This window comes from Conger conger, chromosome 11 (genome assembly GCF_963514075.1).
Source record: "Conger conger chromosome 11, fConCon1.1, whole genome shotgun sequence".
Lineage (NCBI taxonomy): Eukaryota > Metazoa > Chordata > Actinopteri > Anguilliformes > Congridae > Conger > Conger conger.
This window is the reverse complement of record NC_083770.1, coordinates 16,699,373-16,722,831: the sequence shown is the minus strand read 5'-3', so window position 1 is coordinate 16,722,831 and position 23,459 is coordinate 16,699,373. Positions and strand designations below refer to the sequence as shown.

The following is a 23,459-nucleotide window of genomic DNA, read 5'->3' as shown; positions in this document are numbered from 1 at the left end:
CAGGGCCCAGACGAGCGCTGTGCGTCCTCCTCGCTCTCCACAGACTCGGGGGGCTCCGCTCTGACACCGCCTCCTGCTGTTTTCATCTGCCGAACAGAGCGGCTCACAAATAAACCCATAACCGCCCTGTCACGGAACGCTTCCCCGACACGGCAATCTGTGTGTGCCGAACAGCTGTGCTCGCTGGCCCCGGCTTCTCCCTCCAGTCTCAGCACGCCACACTCCCAGTCCGTGATGGCCTGGCCTGGCTGTGGTGCCAGGAAGCAGAATCAGAAAGGTGGGGTCGGGGGGGGTGGTGATGGTAGGGGGTGGTGGTGGTGGGGGGGGTGCACCCGCCTTCATGAAAAACACATCAGTGCTGCTGATGGGTTCGGGATGGCTCTGTGTGCATAGTTCAGCATGTACGTAATGTTGATAAACAGAACGTATCCTGTCGTCCTGTAAGAACGAGCTAGGACCTCACAGATAAGATAGACATGTGGTCAAGGCTATACAGGCCACAGGACCAGTGTGCTGCAGGCCGATGTACTCTAAACTTGGTTTGTTTCAGTGATCTTTCTGCCGGCTGGCGAGACATTTCATAAACTTTTACTTTTCTCTCGTAAGTGTTTGCTGACTTCGTTGAGTTGCTGCATTGTCCTGACTTTGAGTTCACTGAGAGAAGCTGGTTCCTAACACTGGATACTGGATCAGGGGTATCAGACTCTGAGTATCTACGAGACCTGGGTCAGTCATGTAACTGTTTTGGATTCAAATATTTTTCTACGCTTGTCTGGTTTATTGAAAATTCTGGTCCCCTTGGTTGGCTCAATTGCACCAGGCAAGATCAATAAAAGTATCAGAATTCGAAACAATTATGTAACTGACGCAGGTCTGGTATCTACTGGTGTGTTTCAGAATCATTGATTCGTTGAATTGTTAGAACAAAAACGCTGTTTCCAGGGTCTAAACGGACTGCTGGTAGAAAGGAAAGTACAGAAGCCCGCAGGCACTGCAGGTGCCCTAGGGCTTCACATTCCTGCTCTGCACTGTAGGTGGGTAATGGTGAGCTGTATTTGGGCTGAATGGCCAAGCTTCATCATCACAAGCACGATGAGGCTCCTAGGGCCTGATTAACTAAGACCTTTAGCATGTGCAAAAACTTTTAGCACACACACAACCATGGTATTTGTTTTGCTCCAATCATTGGTTCTGCTACTGGTTTGCTAAAAGTCTTAGGTTGTGTCCAAAATCACATACTTAGCATGCTACTCATACAACAGTTCAATGCAAAGTTTCGAACACAGCTTTAGTAAATTAGGCCCTGAATTTCCACACTTCCACACCAGTCTGTTGTGCTTCATCCGGTCAGGCCGTATGACATCATGTGACCTGTGAGTCGGCCCAGGTGCGCCCCTCACCTGGCTGATGTCGCTGGTCCAGGCGGCCTTCTCCTGTCGCGAGGGGGCCAGGAGCACCACGGTGAAGGCCGGACCGTCTGACGGCTCCACCACCATCTTGAAGTCCAGGTGGCCGAACACCTGCCCCGTCGTCTTGGCTGCAGAAAGGGGTGAGAGAGAGGAGAGGCGTTTGGCTAGGACCTGATTCTGGCAGACCTTTCAGACGGTATTCAGCTGCAGATGTGTGAGAAACAAATTCCTTTCTCCCTCCATCCCTTCTTTTTCACATCCTGGTAAGAATATATATCAGAAATAACCTGTTGGAGCGGCACTCTGTGACACCAGAAAGCATTGGGGAGTAGAACAGTGCTGAACAGATGGTTGAACAGAAGAACCATCAAGCCCGCCGCCCCCTCCACACCCTCCCTCTTCCCCAAACAGGAAACGGTGAGAGAAAAATGTCCGGTCAAACAGAGCATCACCAGAGAGGCATGAAGCTCTCTCTTCTCCGAGCGTCCAGATACCAAGCCAGGGAGCGCATCAGCCAACCCTGTGACGCAGTAACAACTCCAGAGCTCAACAACTACCCCAAATGCCGCAGGGGGTATGAGACATAAATAAAAAAACAACACACCGTCATTAACTCCAAGACATTAGAGCCCCATTCAAAGGCCACGCTAACATAACTAACGACCCTCGCCGGTAATAAGGGTGCTAATCGATCAATGACATCAGCGCCGGTGGCATTTAGAGAAAGGTGCTTTGCGCTTCATCTTCGGCCAAGACTTTGGCGGTTAATTAACCCATGTCACGGAATGAAAGGGGCCTTGTGTCCCATCGGCCCACGTAAAGGACCAGGTGTCAATCAGGGCGGTTGGGAAAAGGGAAAGTTCGCACTCACCCTCCTCATCGTTGGCGTCTGGCTCTTCGATGAGTGTGCAGTCAATCAGTGACAGGACCCCCCCTTGCTGCAGGGTGGGGGCGGGCCAGGGGGAGGACAGCCAATGAGAGAGAGAGAGCAGGATGTGAGAGATGGTCATACTTTGCAATAAGGGTACATGAACTGGCATTAACTAATGTATTTGTTAACATTAATTAATTGACGTACAAATACAAAATTAATGAAGAATGAAATTTACTTTTCATGAGTTAATGTATTTGTTAACTACTAATGCATAACTTACATGACTATTTATACACTAGCAAACCATAGGATGAAGTTATAATTGGTTGGCCATTAACAAATATATTAACTGTTTCTTTTATTCCAATATTAATTGGCATTAGATAATGTAGATGTTAACATGAAATAAGGATGTGCAAATACATAAACAAAGCTGTACAAAGCTACTTTTCAGTAGTTACTCAGTTAACAACTGCATTAGTTAATGCCAAGTCAATTAACCTTATTGCAAAGTGTTCCTGAATCGATTAATATCACCACAGACAGGTCAGTTTCATCATCTCTCTCCATTTACACAGCACCATATTCAGGAAAAGTGCCTCCGAATGATGTATCCTCTACATCACACCACTACCACTTCCATTTGCACTGCCTCATTTTCCCAGACTGCAATACATGGGTTTTCCATTGTTGCAGGCCAGAGAAAAATACATGTATTATGGGTATTTGTAGTTTCTGCATGCTAATGAGAAAAAATGTCTATTTATTTTCACTATGAATCCACAAGCAAATTTAATTTAATTTGCACTGTTTGCAATACACAAGACAAATCATTCAATCACTGAATAAGGTTAGTTCTTCTTCACCTGCTTCATTGCATCTCACATTATAGTTATCTATACCTTGACGTTGAGCACAGCAGGGGAAGGGGAGAAGGTTCCGGTAACAGTTCTAAGATGGCGGAGTCTCTGTTACCATCAGACAAAAACCAAGGCCTGTTTGCGCCACACCAAAAGTGCTCTTTCAACACAGTTTTATCCTAGAAAACGGGCAATTAGGAATAAGTGGATTGAAGTGCAAGATTGGGGCATTTATTTTTTAGAATCTCAGAGCGAGTGAGTTATAGGCGAGAGTGTAGGGGAACTCGTTAGCATCACACTTTGGGGAAATTGAGCTTGTTCACTCAGCAACTCGCCCAAGGAGCCATTGAAAAATTATCTTCTGAAGCTCTGAAATCTCGCTCCTGGTTTTCTGTTCTCACTTGTTGAAAAGAGACTAGTTTTCAAGTCGGTAAATTGCTTTGAGTTTCCCCCGCGGTATTGAGGCGAGGCCCATTCTCCTCGACGGCGCCGGCAGAGTCGTATTGAGCGCTGCTTTCTCAACAGGGCAGGTGTGTTATTAAAGAACGCCAGGCGGAGGAGAGGTGTCAACCAAATCAAATGTACTCCACCAGAGTAAAATCTACTCAGTCTGAATTGATTTTACACACTGCATTTCAGTATTAGATCCCAAACACAGGAGCTAAGGCAGAGGATAAAAGAAGGGGAGGTGTGCAGAATTGCTGAGCTGATTTCAGGATGAATTCACAGGTCAGAACAGGACCACTGAATGGAATTCAATGCCAGTAATAGAGATTGCTGAGAAAGGTAAACATAAATCAAATCTGCGTAACTGGGGAACAGAGGTAACAGGTATGTAAGGTGATACATTGCGCATATAAAAACATGATCCCTTTTTATAACCCACTGAAATTCGGCCCTCGATGCCTTGAGTTCCATGAACCCAACCTGAATTGGCCAACACTATAAAAAGGTCCAAAACATGATCTAAAAAGTTATGAAAAGTAATTTGGGGTAGGAATTATGGTAACGGTATGTCTTAGGTTGGAAGGTGCTTTAGGTTTTTGGAAGGCCCCTTTTTCACTTTTGGGTTGTTGACTGTTATGCTTTTCTTTCATTGAATCGATTAGGCAGATGTTTTCTTCCATCTTAAGAGAAAAATCACATATTTAAGATTATTCTTATGGCTAGAAGCGAGGTTTAGGGTTAGAACTGGGTGTGGGGTTATGACATCGGTGAGTGTGGCTGTTGCCATGACAACGGCGTGGCTAGCTCACCTTGAGCAGGTGCAGCTTGCCCCCGGAGCTGCGGGTGCAGATGAGGAAGTGTTTGGTGAAGAGGAAGCACTGTCGCTCGCCCTCCTTCTTCAGCGAGAGAGAGCCCAGCCGAACCTTACTGAGCTTCCCTCTCTCCACCGAGGGCAACTGGATCAGAGAGCCTGAGAGAGAGAGAGAGAGAGAGAGAGAGAGGGGGGGAGGGGAGGGGGGGGAGGGAGAGTGGGAGAGAGAGAGAGAGGGGAGGGAGAGGGGGAGGGGGAGGGGGGGAGAGGGAGGGAGGGAGAGAGGGAGAGAGAGAAAGGGGGTGAGGGAAGGGCAGAGAGAGGGAGATAGAGGTAGAGAAGGAGGGGTGGGAAAGAGGATTGAAAAGAAATGCATGGGGTAGAGAGGAGAGAGAATGAGAGTGAAAAATGTAGAAAAGGTGAGAAAGGGAGGAAGCAGAAGCAGAGGGTGAAAAGGAAGACAAATAAAGAATAAGAGAGTGAGGAACAGAAAGAAAGGAAAAAGAGAGAGGGAGAGAAAGTTACTTTCATTAGTTCAGGATCTGGCTTCTCGATCTTCAGGCTGTTTGTTCAGAGGGATGAGATCATGTTCATCTTCATGCCAGAAAGCTCATGTGAATTCGGATTTTCACATTTGAAATGTAATAGACAGCACCTCCGCATAAAAAAGCTAAATGTGTTTTATGTGACCGTTACCAAAACACAGAATTTCATGTGAATTGGAGAAGTTCTCGTTCTGCCCTGCAATCACAGAATGTCATGTGTGGGCGTGTGAGCACGGGGGCCTATCTGAAGTCTTCAACTCCTAAGTGTCTTATGTAGTTTCCTCCTCTGCATAACAAATGCTAATTCACTGCTCAAAATGGCTGGCCTCCAAGTAACAAAACTACGATTCCCATGGTGCACCTCTTTTGGGAGTTTGATAAAAGTGGGTTGATGTCTGATGAAAGTGGACAGGGTTGCAGAAGCAGGAGGGGTCTGTGGAAAGCAGGTGGGGTCGGTGGGTGGTGGGCGGAGCCACACACGGTTACCTTGGCGCACGAAGGTCTGGCTGGTGTCCAGCAGGATGTCACAGCCCTCCACGATCATGCGCTCGATGGCCAGGTTCTTCCGGATGTTCTCCGTGTCACTCACCTCATCATGCATCACCCTGAGGAGACAGCGCTGATGTCAGAGATGCTATGCCCCGCCCCAGACTGCAGGGCTCCGCCTTTCAGCCTGGCACACACCCTCAACCTTCCCATCTCCACTGTTAGGCCATAACACCCCCTATGCTCATTCTCCACCCACAAACCACCTCCCAGAACCACTGACCACTCCTAATCAAAAATAACAACAGAATTTTATAATAGCATTAATAACCTTTTGAGCGCAATCATCACCCTGATCATAGGACACTCAACACTGTATAACCACACCCCTTATTCCACTTGTTTGGCTGCGCTAACGAAGAATACACCTCAGCTAGGCTGACCCTGTCAGAACCCCTGACCCCGCCCGCACCTGGACAGCTCCTCCAGCTTGGACTTGGCGAACTCCAGGCTCTTCCGCTCCACGTGCTCATGAGGGGTGTGGGCCAGCAGCTCATGCAGAGTGATGATGTAACGAGGGATCTGTTCCACCGAGAGAGAGGGAGAGAGGGAGGGAGAGAGGAAGAGAGGAAGAAAGTAAGAGAGAGGGAGAGAAAGTAAGAGAGATAGAGGGAGAGAGAGAGAGAGATGAGCAGAGCTCAAAGACCTGAAGGCCTGGCTGATATGTGCACTGAAATCAGTCAAGGGGATCCTCATTTGATTTCCTAAATAGTAGAAACAAATTGGCCTGGGCTGAATCACTATTGATTTACAAATTAATGAAAGTTAGGTTTTTGTTCAGAAAACGCCAATATTGGGGATGGTTTCTTCTTCTTAAAGTTACAGCTTTTCATTAAGGGTTTGAAATAAGGTTTTCAGAAGTGAATTAAGCTGCATTAAGAAATAGGACATGTTCAATAACATGGATGAAGACTATTTTGCCCAAATCAGGCAGCAACGAGGTGTCACAGAACATAAGTGCTGCCTTAGAACATTCCAGAAGGTTCTGCAGTATCACCCTGGGCAACCAGCAGGTGTAACACAGGTGTGTGTGTGTGTGTGTGTGTGTGCGTGTGCGAGGGGGCAGGACACACACCTGGAACATGGGGTAGGTGAGGAAGGTCTCCAGCCCTGCCCTCGCAGGCAGCGTTGGCCTCGTATTGCTTCAGCAGCTTGTCGAAGTCGCGGTTCTGCTTGCAGTTTGCCAGAACCTGCAGGCTGTACTGGTGGTTCCGCACAAACTCCTGGTAGATGTTCAGCATGGCAGCAGGATGTCGAAAAGGTCGGCTGTGATACGGAGATGTCAGAGAGAGAGAAGAGCGTGACCCCAACATGACCCTGTCAACCAGTTTTCTTCTTTAAACCGATCAGCATTCACCGGGGTAACCGGGGAAACGCTTATCTGCTCCACACTTGTAGATGACACACATTCCTGTAGCTGAATTATGAGGGGCTTTGTTCAGGGGGCATTGTTTAGAGCTGTGTGAGGTCAGAGATGCTGCTGTGGTCAGTGAGATAGGGGTTAGGGTGGGGGCGAGACATTGGTGGGCTCGTTTACAGAGATGGCTGTGCAGCAGTGGAAGTGGGCGTCCGAGCAGCCATTTTGATGAACAGTGTGAGGTAAACAATGTGGTTAACAGCACCGGTAGTGATGTAGTGAAAGGTATGTTCTGGACCGTGTCTATAAGGAACAGTGCCAGCAGTGACCGGTGCTCGCGGTTAACAGCCCCGGACTATTTCAGGGGCCAAGTCATTACTTTCAACAGGCCAGATTAACAGTGTCTGGGTGAATAGTTTCTGTTGTGAATAGCATCTGAGGTGAACAGTGTTTGTCGTGGCAGAGAGCAGCTGAAGAGTGCACACAGACAGTGGACCCACTCACCTAAAACTAATGTGGGCCAGTTGGCTATCCGGGCCTTAAGGCCTTGGTGGAATATCTCATGGAGGAACATTATAGTCTCACTAGAAAAGAAGAAAAACAAATAATTTCAATACAGGAACAGGAAGTAAAACAATATAAATATCCGACATAAGCACATCAGACCCCCCCCCCCCCCCCCACACACACACACACACATACATACACAGAGTACAGACACACACACACACACATAAAAACATACATACACAGAGTGCACACACAGATTACACACTCACACACACACCTGTTGAGGAAGACGCTGCTGACGTCGTCATGGCTGATGGGCGGTTTCTTGGAGCTGGCGGCCATGCGCAGTGGCCGCAGGAAGCAGTTGACCAGGATGGAGAGCTGGTGGACGTACTCAGCCTCGGCCTCCACCATGTTGAAGACGATCTGGTTCCTCTTCCTCATGCTCTCTGCGTGGGGAGAGCAGATATAGTCCTGAACAATGATCTTCCACTTCCGCCTGCACAGCCAGCCCCGCATGAAGCTCTGCACCTGCAGGGAGACAGCACAGAGACAGCCCACTGCTGCAGTTACACACACTCACACACACATCCACACGCACACTCACACACACATCCACACGCACACTCCCACACTCACACACACGCATGCACACACACACACACACACACTCACACACACATCCACACACACACACACTCACACACACATCCACACGCACACTCACACACTCACACACACGCATGCACACACACACACACACACACTCACACACACATCCACACACACACACACTCACACACACACACGCACGCATGCACACACACAGGCTTACTCACTCACACACTCACACACACTCACACACACACACACACATGCTTACTCACACACTCACACACACTCACTCACACACACACACATGCTTACTCACTCACACACTCACACACACACACACACACACATGCTTACTCACTCACACACTCACACACACTCACATGCTTACTCACTCACACACTCACACACACGCACATGCTTACTCACTCACACTCACACACACACACATGCTTACTCACTCACACACTCACACACACACACACACATGCTTAGTCACTCACACACTCTCACACACACACACACACACAGGCATGCACACACACACTCACTTACAAGCACACTCACTCACTCACACACACTCACACATACACTCTCACACACACACACACACTCACACACACGAAGCTCTGCACCTGCAGGGAGACAGCACAGAGACAGTCCATTGCTGCAGTTACACACAATCACACCTACACACACACATACACACACATAAACACACTCACTCACACACACATGGATGCACGTGCGCTCACTCACACGCACACTCACACGCACACACGTTCAGGCACGCATATTCACACACATGTGCGTAGGCACCTGCACACACACACACGCACACTCACACATGTAGGAACACACACACACGTAGGAACACACACACTCACACTTGGAGGCACACACACTCACACACACACGTATTGGCACCCGCATGCACACACACACACACACACACACACACACACGCTCACTCACACACACACATATGTAGGAACACACACACACACACACACACAACACACAGGCCTTGAGATACAAAGCTAGATAGTGTGGGGCAACATCAGCAGGAGGTAAGAGCAGTCGTCTGGCAGTCGGAGGGTCGCCAGTTTGTACTGTCCCTGAGCAAAACATCTAACTCCCAATTGCTCCTAATGAGCTGGTTGGTGCCTTGCATGGCAGCCAACTGCCGTTGGTGTGAGTGTGAATGAGAAACATCAATTGTACAGCATTTTGGATAAATGCCTACCTGAGAACTGCAAGGCTACCAGCAGCTATGAAAATTCGACATGGCCTTTCCTTCTGCTGTTTATAAACTACTTATAAAAAGGCTATTAACATACACCATGTGTAATTACATAATTATTACATACAGATGTTCCTTGGTCAGTCAGATAATGCTGATCATACATACACTATTAAAGAAAGGTTCACTTGAGATTTCACTGTGTGTGAATTAAAAAAATTTTAACACTGATTTTAATGTATTTATGGTTGTAATGCATAGTTTCCCATTAACCAGCCCCTAATGTCAGTATTTCAGGTATCTTAACTGTATGGTGTTGATTCCTGCTCTAAGGGTTTGTCTGCTAATCCCGCCCCTTTAGAGTTTCACCAATCACAAGCCTCAACATACCTTCTTTATCTTTTTAATGTCAGGGTCTTCCTCCTCGTGATTTATATGGTATGGCCGCATCCTTTCCTTGGTTTTATTGAGAGCTATGATCTGCGGGAGAGATAAAGCACACACACACACATACATACATTTGATTGTAGGAAGCCATTTTCTGAAGACAAATCCCTGCCTGTCTTTCTGCCACCTGAGTTATGTGCAGTCGCAGGTCTGGTATCTTTATTCCAAAACAAACTGAGCTGTAAAGGGGAATTAAGATCCTTACTCTCTAAACCACATTTGGTAACTTGTCATTGTCTCCTCTGTGGCAATACTAAATTGCAGATCCTTCAGGACAATCAATTGGCAACTACATTCTGGTCAGATTCTAACGGAAAGAAACAATACCTGCACACTGCTATTAATGTTGACAAAGACCAAACAGGTCGAGACATTGTCTGTTTTTCTCACTTCAATGCACATCACCAGGGAGCATTAATAGCAGTGTCCTTACTTAGCTTTTTAACCTAGCCCCTGCGCTACTTTTGCTATTTCTTTTACTTTTGAATTGCTTCTATTATACTACAGAATTCAGCAGCTAGCCTCCGTGAGCAAAGATCACAGAGCTTATGTGATGGATGTTCACAGTTATTATCCCTTTCCACAACTAGATATGGATTTCATTTAGAGTGAAAGGCTCTAATAACGAAGAATGAATTCATAAAAACCTCATAAGACCAAATAAGATGAGATGAGCCTGGTGTAATACATCAATGAGCAGACAATAATATATCTGAGTATATGAGTTCAACTAATAAAGCTGACATTTTTCCATTCTCTATGAAATATATATTCCCCAAGATGGCTGGCGCCACAACTCACAATAACAAGATTAGAAGAATACAAATTACTGCACCGCTGACAGAATTACAATTCTACCCCAAAATCTAAATGTATATGATTTCTTTTGTTTTTGCACATATTTTAATGACTGAAAATAGACAGAGACAGGGACAGAGGTCCAGCATGCAGCTTTTCTACACTGTCAAAAAATGGTTTCAAAAGGAACCCTGTGATTCCATAGAAGAACAATATCTACTAAAGGGTTCTTTGTCAGGCAAAACGGTTCTTTGTCTGGGAGCTTTAACACTTGATAGAGGGTTCCATAAAGAACTAAAAAGGGTAACAACCCAAAACCAACTTTTTTTCAGAGAATGTAGACGTGGTGTCAGCAAGGCCCTGGTCTAAAGAAGACAGGCGTATGCACGCCTCTTCAGTCCAGGAATGTGACTGGGATTTGAATGGAACTTCTGCCGTGACCTTCTCTCAAAGTTCAGAGACTGTGAATGTACTAACGAGGCTTCCTGGCAGGTGCAGCAGTTGCCCCGGATACATTAAGCCATTTGAACCACAGTGATGACATAAATATTTAGTCTAAAAAAGGCAGCGGCCCATGTAAAATACTCTTTTCACCACAGCCTGACATTCCCAGAGTGTAATGCCTAGTTTTACGTGGTTGAAGAAGCCAGAGGATTAAAGTAACGAGCCTGTATGATCACACGCTAGCTCGCATGCTCACAAGCCCTCATTTACATTCACACAAATTCTAGCATAGCTATTCTCAACGTAGCTTGCTCTCGCACACACGCGCACACACACACATGCGCACACACACACGCGCGCACACGCACACACGCAGTGAGCTGAGAGGGGCTTTATCAGAACGTGTGAAAACCCAGGCTGGCGAGGAATAAGTTCTAGGCCTATAAGCCAGGAGGATCGTGAAACGGGGTTGATGTCCCCTAGGTCAACCCACCTAATCCGTGTCACGGGTTTATGTGGTGTATTATGCTGTTTACTTTCACAGATGTCCAGACTTGGACCAAAAAATGTGAAAAAAACTAAGATAGGAAGAACAAAAAAATAGCTCACGCCTCACTTTTTCTATGAACCTGTTAATAGACTGCCGACATCTAATATTTCACGTGTGTTTTTGATGGAAACCTGGCAAACTCACGCCTTAGTGTGACTGGGCGATGACATCATAGGACAATTCTAGAGCAGACAAGACACACAAGGCCTCTCTCAGAATCCCACAATAAGGTTTTTGAACAAGCTTCCCTTTATAAAAGAGCACGAAACAGCTTTGGAAAACAGCGACAAGGCACATGCAAGGTGCGAAAAGGAATAAAGAGAGAAAACATTTGTGATTGAGCGTGCAGTAAATCATCCAGACACAAGCTCCGAGCACAGAGTTGGCGTTTTATCTTCCGTTCTCATGCTGGCTTCACATGACATAATTCATTTTCCTGGCAAATGCGTCAAATGCTTTCTACAGGCCCACTGCACAAACCGCTTTTTCATTCCGGTATTACAGGTCTAGAAATGCACTATAGCTCAATATATTTAGACAGTGCAATATACACATTTAAAAAATCCTGCTGTAAAAATATCTATTTGAAATGTCGGGTGTTTTATCAAACTGCTCTGCTGACTACAAAACAAAACAAAAAAATTAAAAGAAGACAAAAGCATCTATTTGGCTCTACTTAACTTAAACTTCATTTATTTATGTTTTTAATTCCGTGTCTTGGGTGACAAAAGCATTTAAGAAAATATTATTAATTGTACTTTTATTGAATGTCTCTTGTAGTGCAGGTTTCAGCATAGAATAATGACTTCTTCATATTAAACAGCAGAGACTCCTCACTGAGGATACAAATGAATTTCAGGGGCTCATGAGGATAGACCGTGCCAAACGCTTGTCTGAATGACTCCTCGGTTTATGCTAATATTTGCTAAAACTAATGTGCATTCCTGGGTTTCAGAGCTACGGCAGCAATGCACTTTATGCTCTCAGCGATATCTCAGAAGACCAGCGATAAAAGGCTTGTTTCCTTCTCTGAGAAATCGGTAATGGATTATCGACGAGCAGCATTTTAAAATAATTTTTTTTTCATGTGACTTTCCTTTTAGCAACAGAAAGAATTAAAAGCCTTTTTTTTTTTTTTTTAGAACAGCTCGAACTCACTTATGCAACTCAAACACGGCGCATTACAGGCTAAACTTCTCTCTGGTACACCGTCGAACTGCAGACTTCTGAAGCTGCACCTCTACCGCTGACATTAAAGCAGGGGTTTCACTGGCACAGATGAGAGGAACATGAATAAAACTCAATCAAGAGAAAGGTCCTTATTTTCATCCAGAATGTCAGAAGCAAACACTTTCCTCTGAAACCTTGAAAGGCAGAAAAGAGGAAGGGAGTGTTTTTTAAAGATAATTCAGACTGCCAGATAACAGCGTCTCCTCGTCTGAGATATCTCAGTGGTCACAGTGTCGGCTCCTCTGCTGAAGAGCCAGAATGCAGGACATTTACCGTTCAGAAGAGAGGGGGCGGGAGATGAGTATCATCATACGGTGACGCATGAAACCTGAAAGTTTGAGACGCCGTTGTCAGGGAACGATAACAAAGCGTGCTTTTTCATTTAACCTGTGACACTCACACACTTCTGTACAAACAGCCGTGAGCAGAACCTGCACTGCAGCCTCTAGGCTGTCTCTAGCAAGGCTACAAAGCCACAAACCCGTGCGAGAAACCTACATAACATAGACTTGGTTGATGAAAATGTTAGGTCCATGTAATAAGTGAGGGTATCTGCAGATGGATCTCCCTGTAGGGAATGTATGGGGGTGTGTCCTGGGGGCAGCCCTGACAGAGTGACAGGTCCTCATGCACACACAGGACCTCGCCTTTAAAATGCTCAGTTCTTATTGGCTCAAAAAAAAAAAAACAACACTCAGCCAATGGGGTGAAGAGTGCCTTGGAATTTTTACATATTTCTATCGCCTCAGGATTTGCCTCCTATGTTGTTTCTGAAGAGCACCTTCATTCAGAATACTTTCTTATATCTGAAGCCTACCTTTCTGGTTAAACGTCAAAGCCTTCTCCATTGCTTTTGACTCTGCCAATGGGGCTGGAAGTCTCACACACAGAAATTTTATAGCACAACAACCTCCACATCTGGCAGGTGAATAAAAGGCCTGCTACAGTTTCCCCATTGGGGTGAAAGCACTGGACTACTATAATCCAGGATCGCCTACCCTCATAAATGGGAGGGAAAATGAATCACTTTTAACCAAATTCTGTTCTGTCTTGTAGGCCCAAACCTTAATGACTGGGACAAACAGTTCAGTGATTGATAGCTCAATGCGGCTCCACCCGAAATAATGAATGAATCATTAATACCAAATCTCTCCTTAATTTAATGGACACAAAATACTGTGGGTAGTTACACGCATGTATGAGTGTATCACAGTGCTAAAAATTCATAACTGCATGAAGCGCTTGATTGCTACTTGTACGCGATTACACCGATTACACTCGCTGATGTGATTACTGACACCTGTAATAAAAACATACGAGTGAACAGCTGTCAGTGGATCTAAAAACAGCTTGCGGTGTTGCCGCGCAATCACCCCCCACCGCCCACCATTCCGAACAGCCAGGGAGGGGCGCAACGGAGCGACCACGTTACCTAGGTAACCCTCGCCGAACCGGGGGGGAGAACGGACGCCGGCAGCGGCCGACAGGGTTCATTCATGGCAGCTCGTTATTCAACACACATCACCGCGGTGACATGACAAGCGGTCCCCATGGAGACGGATCCGGGTTTAGGAGAGGGGGAGTCGACGATTCATTAGCGTCGCGAAGGGGAAGGTGAGAACGGAGCGGTTAGGGAGGACTCGCGCCTTTCCAGAGGAAGTGCTTGAACAAAGCCTGTGGCAATCTGACTGAATGCTGCGGGGTAGATGCTCATTTTCAGAGCGGTGACTGAACACAGACGGCAGCCACGGCCCCGCGCTGTCAGCTCTGCTGTTTGCCGTTCCCAGGATGCGACACGGCTCAACAACAGGTGTGGTGCCCCTGCAGAGCTCTGATCGTGTCTAAAACAAGGCTCTGAGTGTGTGCGTGTGTGTGTGTGTGTGTGTGTGCCTGTTTCTGTGTGCGCATGCGCGTGTGTGTGTGCGCGTGAGTGTGTGTGGGTCTGTGTGTGTGTGCATGTGTTTGTGCCTGTGTGTGTGTGTGTGTGTGTTTGTGCCTGTGTGTGTACGTGAGTGTTTGTGGGTCTGTGTGTGTGTGTGTGTGTGTGTGTGTGTGCATGTGTTTGTGCCTGTGTGTGTGTGTGTGTGTGTGTGTGTGTGTTTGTGCCTACGTGTGTGCGTGTGTCTGTGTTTGTGCCTGTGTGTGTGTGTGTCTGTGTGTGTGTGTGTTTGTGCCTATGTGTGTGCATGGGTCTGTGTGTGTGTGTACCTCAGCTTTCAGCCTCTCTATCTCTGTGTCCTGGTCCTCCAGCTGGGTGCGGAGCTGGTTGGCCGCCACCTTCTCCGTCTCCACGATCTGCACCAGGTGGATGTACTTCTGCATCAGGACCTCGCGCTCGATGATGATGTCAGAGTAGCTGGAGAATGAGACAGAGAGTTGAGACAGCGCAGGGGTGAGCAGCGAGGTGTAAGACCTGGGTCAAATACGTAATTGTTTTGGATGAAAAAAAAAATCTTCTTTTTGTCTGGTGTATTGAAACCAATGAAATCTTCTGAAAAAATGCAAATCTAGCAAGGTCAGCTCGTTCTGCTAGTTCGCTAGTAAAAGTATGATGAAGTGCGGGAAAGAGAAGGCTTTTAGCAGGTTACCGTGACAACACTACCGTGATGACATAGCCCTCTTATTCAAAGTAATGTCATTGCCCTTGGCTAGGGGCAATTTCACCTTTAGCTGAAAATCAGGCAAATCTCTAACTCGTTACACAAACTTAACCTTCTAGTGCTTCTGGTTGGCTCGATTATGCTAAAATCAATCGAGCACAGAAAAGTATCTTAATCCAAAACAATTACGTATTTCACCCAGGTTCCAACAAACAATCATCACTACATGCGGTGAGATACAGAAACTTGCAGAGTCCTATTCCAGCTCCCCCTTATTCAAACACAACACTTAACACGTCTTTCGTCAGAAAACCGTTGATTTCTGAGTGCTGAAGTGAGCAGCCCATTAGAAGAGCCAAACTGCCACCAATTAAAATGACTCACAGTGGCTCCCAGTAAGCAAACATCAACCAATCAGCTACTCAGACACATGATGCTGACTGGTCATGGTGATGTATTTCCCCTGAAATATTGCACACCTTAATACAGCACTAAAAACCCTGTCAATTTTGATGGCTAAATATATTTTCTGAACAACCTTCTTCTTTCATACCTACTTCTCCTACACGAAATGGAATACCTACTGTATATATCCATATATCAAGGAATTGCAACACATCATAATATATGAGCAAATATACAATATTGCCACTTCTTCTGCAGTCTTCTACTGCTGTAGCCTATCCACTTTGTTCAGAGATGCTCTTCTGCACACCACAGTTGCAATGCATTATGGTTATTCACATTGCTGTCACCTTCCTGTCAGCTTCGACCTTCTCCCCTGACCTCTCTCATTAACAACACGTTTCAGCCCGCAGAACAGCTGCTCACTTGACATTTTCTGCAAACTCTAGAGACTGCTGTGTGAGAAAATTTAGTTGCATTTAGTTGCTGCCACATGATTGGCTGATTAAATATTTGCATTAACAAGCTGGTGTACAGGCGGCACGGATGGTGCAGTGGGTAGCACTGCCGCCTCACAGCAAGGAGGTCCTGGGTTCGAATCCCCGTCGGCCCGGGCCTCTCTGTGTGGAGTTTGCATGTTCTCCCCGTGTCTGCGTGGGTTTCCTCCGGGTACTCCGGTTTCCTCCCACAGTCCAAAGACATGCAGGTTAGGCTGATTGGAGAGTGTGAGTGAATGTGTGTGAGTGAATGGTGTGTGTGCGCCCTGCGATGGACTGGCAACCTGTCCAGGGTGTATTCCTGCCTTTCGCCCAATGTATGCTGGGATAGGCTCCAGCTTCCCTGCGACCCTGTTCAGGAAAAGCGGGTTCAGATAATGGATGGATGGATGGAAGCTGGTGTACAGGTCTACCTAATAAAGTGCTCACTGAGTGCATATTCCTCTTTATCGTTTTAAAGTCCACATGTACAATATATTGTAGTATGCTGTATATTCCATTTTCAAGTGAAAATTCTTGTCAAAAATCCGAAAAAATCTGCTGGAGTGGTTTAAGTTTTACAGAGTAAACTCTGTTCATTCATGTCTGAGATGTATGGAGACCACTGCACTGATTAAGCAGCTGCCCATTTCATATGCCGAAGACGATGAAGATGAAGACGGGGGAGCTTCAGCAGTAGCACACCTCCCCCACATGGGCTTCTGGGACTGGAGAGCAAGCAACCGCTTTTTAAAAAGGGTTTGGTTTCCCATTTCTGAACGTGGAACACAGAGCACCGTGCTGTTAAAATCAATGGAGGTCTTTAGGTACAGCACTAGTAGTCACTGACGGGAAGAAATCTATACAGTGTTGGGCCTGATCATCATTAAACAAGTGTTCTTCTACAAAGGAGGAGGGGGTGCACAATGCAAAGCGTGCTGCACTTCAGGCAAAACAAATCATTGCAACTGTACTGCACCTGCAATCCACGCCCCATTTACTTAAAGTAACATAGAAATTATGTCCAAATACAGTATGTATAGTACATACGCATCATTAATTAGATTAGGAATGACCTGTATACCCAACTAAACTGGGAGTGTAGGCTTTTTTGGGGTGGGACCACACACACGTACGCACATAGATACTGTATATATACATACACACACACACAAACACAAAAACACACATACACACACACACACACACACACACACACAGGGTACCTGGCCTGTTGAATGGCCTCCACCCATTCATCACAGTCCATTTCCTCCTCGGTCCGCAGTTCCAGCGGCTTCTGTCCGTCATGGCCGAACACGATGAGAAAGTAGTGCTGTGAGAGAGAGAGGGAGAGAGAGAGAGAGAGAGTAAGACAGAGAGAGAGAGAGAGAAAGAGAGAGAGAGGGAGGGGGCGACAGAGAGAGAGAGAGAGAGTGAGATGTTTAATAAACTTTTATATGGTCACCAAGCTAAGAGTATGAAGGACCAGACTTGTATCAGAATGATCAGCAGAACTAAACAAATCTGTCGCATTTAAACGTCCTCATCCTGGTGTTACGGTCACTGTTATGAAAACCAAGCCTAGCTACTGCCCTTTACCATGTTAGTTTTCCTGCCCTGACAATACACCATCTTTGCTTTCCCCAGCAGAAATAGCATCAGTTGACAATTTGGAGAGAGGGAGGAAGAGAGAGAGAGAGAGAGAGAGAGAGAGAGAAGGGGGAATGATTAGGCAGAGCAGCACTTAAATCTCAGACTACATGTCTAGCGGAGCAGAAAGGAGAGAATCACTGACAGGTGTGTAGCTCGCTTGTTTTGAGTTGTGATGCAAATTGCGACCCGCAAAAGACTTCCACTGCAGCGCCTTCGCATGCCAGGCCCCTGTGGCAAATTATCCTGGAATTGTCAACGCAATTTCTGCACACCTGTCAGACGGGCATTTAGCTCAGCCGCTCACCCAAACCCAAACCCAAACCCAGCTGTAAAACACGCTGTTCAGGGCACCAATACAAGAGAAGCAGCTGAACCGCAGTAAAGAAAGAAAGTATAAAGCGATAAATTGCTCAGGCACTCCAAAAAGGCTATAAAGGCAGTTCAAAAGCAGAGAAGCTCATGATTCGCAGTAAACATTTATTGCAGAAAAGGGGTATGAGCATAAAAGTATATCACCACTCAAAGGAAAGACTGCGGGGATAAACGCTCCCTTCCTGGATGATGGCAATTTCCCGGAGCGATCCAAATGGTGGTCTGCCACACTGCCAACAACCCTCTGCGACATCAAATACTACTGGTCGGCAGGAACCTACAGTACACCTACATGAACGAACATGGTCTCCCCAGTGCCTATCTCACCTTTTATTTGATTTTTTAAAAACAGACAGTGAACGTTTTCATTCCAACATCATGAAAGTCAAGTAACTAATAAAGTTGATTTATAACTACATTTTATTTTTACCTTACCTGAAGCCAGCTAACACCTCTGCTGTTATTCATTGCACTCTCCAATTCACCCCATAGACTGCAAAATATGGACCAAGTGCTCGTTACGTCACGCACTGACTGTCCATGGGCTTGTGAAGAGTGTTTTGAAGCCCGGGAAGTCAAGTTTACCAGCACCGCCATGCTGTTTAATTTGGAGCCAGAGACTGTGCAGGAGGGAAGCCGATGTGGCTCCTCCACTAAACGTGTGAGAGAGAGTGATGTAATCTTTTCCTGATTCATCCACAAAGTATTGCTGTATTATCCTAATAACACAATAACTTGTGAAAAAAGCACATGGGGAGATATCGGATGAAGAAATTGACTTTTTTGATTGACTTTATATTTATAATTGTACCATTGACTTTACATTTAAAACGGGTCTGAATGACCGATACTGGAGCCAATCACAGTGGAGCTTGTGAGCACCGTCTCTGAGCTCTCTCAGCACAACCAGGAAATGAGCATGAAAAAATAAGATTGATTCACCGTCCACTTTGAGTTCCCCAGTTTTGGGACAGGCAGAGATCGATGAGAGGGGAGGGGTGAGAGGGCACTGTGAACACCGTAAACTGCGGCTCTGCCTACCTCCCACATGCCTTATTTCCACAGCTTACAGAAACCAAAGAAACCTGCAGACCCAGAAACTCTCAAGGAATGGAGTTTGAGATCTCTACCCAAGATCCCAGTTGTTCTCCAGGACTGGAGTTTGAGATCCCTGCCCTAGACCGCAGTCACTCTCCAGGACTGTGAGAAGTGTGAGATCTCTGCCCAAGATTAAACACCGTTCTCATTCACAGCAGCTTCGCAAAGGCAGCAGGCACATTCTTTATCTACTTATTTGATTTAAAGCTGTACCTGTTTTACCGTAAGATTATTTAAGTTCAAGAACACCACATCAGGTGATATCAATATCAGACTTCATTCACAAACACTCCAGTTCGTCCATCCACCCAGCTGTGGATAACAGCATGGTTAAACCTGTTTTTTTATTTTTCATTCTTCGTTATGTCTGCTATAATGGTCTGCCATTTCTGCAAAGAAATGAAATGAAACTCTACAGTATGAGAGGCTGGAGAGCTGGGGAAGGTGAGTATTTAATTGGACTCCGGAGAGTGTAAAATAGAGCTCTGTTTACTTCAACATGCACAGAGGTCAGAGAGCAGTTAGCTGAAGAAACACTGGCAGTCTGAGATACTCAGAACAGTCAGAGCAGCTAAATGTTTTTGAGCTGGATGACCTCCTCCGCAGACTTGGTACTCGGTCAGGAATAAAAGGGGCTGTGAGTCAGCTAGCAGGGTAGCATAGAGGCTGATGCTAAGTGTTGGTGATGTAGGGTGCTATTGAGCTGAACAGCCTTGTGTGACCACCCCCCCCCCCACCCTATCCACCATCTCACCATCGCAGCAGACTGCCCGTGGAAAGTGACAGACAGGGCTGTCATGTCCAACCAAATCTGCATTCCAGCACGTTCCCAAAACAATCTGTATTTGTGCTTCAGGCTGCAGTAAATGCAGGCTTCTTACACTGCGTGCACAAATATGTATTGTACACACAGACACACACATGCACATACATGTGCACACACACACCCAGAAAAGAACTGAATGAATCCTAATATTGTGTGCACATGCCAAGATGATGTATGATGTGTGTTTGCGCATGCATAGGTGTACATGTGTGTCTCTGTGTAAGTTCAGGCGTGCATGTGTGTGTGTGTGTGTGTAAGATGAGGCTTAAGGGATTGGAGATGTACTCTTGCACTGCAGACATACCAGCCTGGCTTATGTAACCCCTCTCACTGGGTCAGTCTACAGCCCCTTAATCAGCCTGCACAGTCTCATCCTGCATTAAGCTGGGAGATACCCCAGAGCCAGGCCTGCAGGGAGGCCTGCACTCCCCCTGTGGTTCCACTGCACAACACCTGACAGCCTGGCAGTGGCCATTTTAGCACAGTGGACAGCTCTGTGCGTACAGCATAGTTTTGTAATTCAGCGGATCAAAATGACAAAAATAAATACATGAATCCAACTCCTAGTGCAGATAGTCCACATTGTTTTATGTTTGTCGTGTTCCTTGTAAGCCTAATGTCTGAGACGGAAAACACAAAGAGGAAGTGACTGAGACAGCCAGAGGACACAGGGAAAAAGAAACCTGTTTGCCAAAAGATGATCATCACGCATGCGTTTCCGTGCGTAAGCAAACGAGCAGAATACCCACTTCACAGCTCTGTTTTTGACTGGGTCCTGTCAGGGTACACCCCACCCCAATCCCACTACCCTACTGCCCCCCACCCTGTTACAGCCACCACTCAAAATCAAAGTAAAAACACATCTATGGATGATGGCACAGGAAGGAATGTCATGGTCACTCACTGGCAAAGTCCACAGTCCACAGATAATGTATCGCACCACTTAAAGAAAGACGGTTTACACACTTTCAGCAAGGGAATCCCGGGTCTGTCTCCATTGCAGAGAGGTGCCAAGCATCACTTCCTGAAAGGCTGCACTCACATTTATCATTCATCGGGCAGAGATTTGAGCCTGAAATTGATTTGTTTATTAGCATCCTTCTGGCAGGAAATGTAGCATAATGCTCGATAAATTGTTTTACTGGGTAGTATATGCCAAGAACAATGTTAAGCAGCCAAACAGCCACTCTATCCTAGGGCTTCCTCATACAGCCATCCCAGTATCTCGTATGGATTTGGCCAGTGGGCATCCCCACATGGCTTCCATCCCTGTCCAAGATTGGTCATCACAGAATTCCCTGTACCCTCCCTCCTCCTGTCCTGTCCACACACAGGCACAAGCACACGCAAATGCACATGCAAGAGCAAACACACACACACACACACACACACACACACACAAGCACACACATACATGCATAGATGCACTCACGCAAACAGTGTAACTCACACATCACACACATACATACACATAGAGACAGAAAAATACAAACACACGCGCGCACACAGACACACACACTTCAAGCAATAATTTGTACAGTCAACCAGTTCCCCGGTTAAGTTAAGAGGGGGTGGGGGGGGGACGGGGGGTCTGTTGTGTAACATTTCTTAACAAGTGGCGTGGGTATTTTTAAACTGTGTCACTTCATCACTTCACCTAGTATAACAAATCTGGTTTCCGAGGCAACGTGTTCCTCCCCAATCTGGGCTGTATTGTATGTAGCTGCACACTTCGGTATGTAATGGGCTCTGCTCCTCTTTGTCCGTTTCAGATGCCTCTCCTCACTTCAGCGCTGAAAGCACAGTCTCAGCAGGCTTATAAAACAGGAGCATGTGCGTGTGTTGTTTGTGTATGTGTATGTGTGTGTGTGTGTGTATGTGTGTGTGTGTGTGCACACATGTGTGTGTATGTGTGTGTGCCTGAGCGCGTGTCAGATTAAAAGCTTAGCAGCAGCAGACAGCAGATTGTACTGTACATGTCCATGTGTAAGATCTGGTATGTAAGCCTACTCCCACAATCCCTGCTCCAAGCCTACTCCCACAATCCCTGCTCCAAGCCTACTCCAACAATCCCTGCTACAAGCCTACTCCCACAATCCCTGCTCCAAGTCTTCCTGGACCAATCATGGCACACCACCAGCATGTCACCACACAACAGCATCCTTATAGCCTCAAGTTCTATTGCGTGTTCAGAGATGCTCTTCTACATACCACCATTGTAATGCGTGGTTATTTGTGTCACTGTCGCCTTCCTATCAGCTTTGACCAGTCCGATGTGGGCAAAAACAACATCGAGTGGTGTGGCCACGCAAATTACACTGGCTGCACAGCTAGCCGAAATCCACACATTCACTCCTACACACACAGAAATACACTCATGCACGCACACATGCATGCACACAGGCACACACCTACACACACATTCACTCCCTCACAGGCTCACACGTGTACACACACACATACACACATGCAACACTCCCACGCACAGACACAGATAGACACAGGAACACCCCATCATGTAGGAACTTTCTCACATTCCTCCACACAACCTACTCTTTATTGTCATCACATTAACACCTAAGGCACTGAAAAAAATGCCTATAAACAAATGAAAGGATTCAGGAAGCCTATAAGACAATCTCCATCAAATCCTGATCTTGCCAAAACATTAAACACGTAGCCTACAGCGGGAAAGCATTCAGTGGGGCAATCCCTGCCCCTTGACTCACTAGAGCCCCCTCTGGCCAATCGGAAAACTGCAAGCTGCCTGCATCAGGAAACATTTGCGGCTGATTGGCTGCGTGCCATTCTACAGAGCAATGTACTCGTTCCACATATAACCTCCACTTACAACACTCCTCTACAGAGCAGAGATCTGCAACAATGGATGGTTGACTGCTGATTAACAGAGTGAAAATGCCTTTTTCAGTACTGATTACATCTGAGAAACGTGTGAGAGGAGCTTTCACAGTGTAATGTGCCTTCTGACATTATCTAAAGCGATCTTTTCAATGAAATAAATGATCTTTAAAACTGTCCTGAGGAACCAGAAGAAACTGCCTGGAGAGAACAACTGCCGATGGCCTATCTCAATCCAATTTAGACTCTGATATCTGATTGTTACTTTGCACTGAATTGGGAGATTCTCCTGATCAAAGCATAGCAAGGGCGTTAAATTCAGAAAGAGAAAATGGCCATCTGCAGTTACACAAGGCATTTCCAGCCAGAATGTCACATGCATACAAAGGCAGTCAGACACACATACACACACATGCACACACACACACACACACACACAGACACACACAGACACACACAGACACACACACACACACACAGACACACA

At 46.3% G+C, this 23,459-nt stretch overlaps 1 protein-coding gene across 1 annotated transcript in view; it reads right to left on the bottom strand.

The window, feature by feature from the left end:
- The window catches only part of LOC133141144 (ras-specific guanine nucleotide-releasing factor 2-like), a 66,798-nt gene that overhangs the window by 27,645 nt on the left and 15,694 nt on the right, over positions 1-23,459 (bottom strand). The window contains 13 exon segments of the mRNA XM_061261562.1: positions 1,401-1,537; positions 2,281-2,347; positions 4,400-4,560; positions 5,433-5,551; positions 5,905-6,014; positions 6,568-6,601; positions 6,603-6,732; positions 6,735-6,758; positions 7,354-7,433; positions 7,637-7,890; positions 9,605-9,694; positions 14,892-15,039; positions 17,391-17,497. Of these exon segments, the coding sequence (XP_061117546.1) occupies positions 1,401-1,537; positions 2,281-2,347; positions 4,400-4,560; positions 5,433-5,551; positions 5,905-6,014; positions 6,568-6,601; positions 6,603-6,732; positions 6,735-6,758; positions 7,354-7,433; positions 7,637-7,890; positions 9,605-9,694; positions 14,892-15,039; positions 17,391-17,497 (1,461 nt within the window).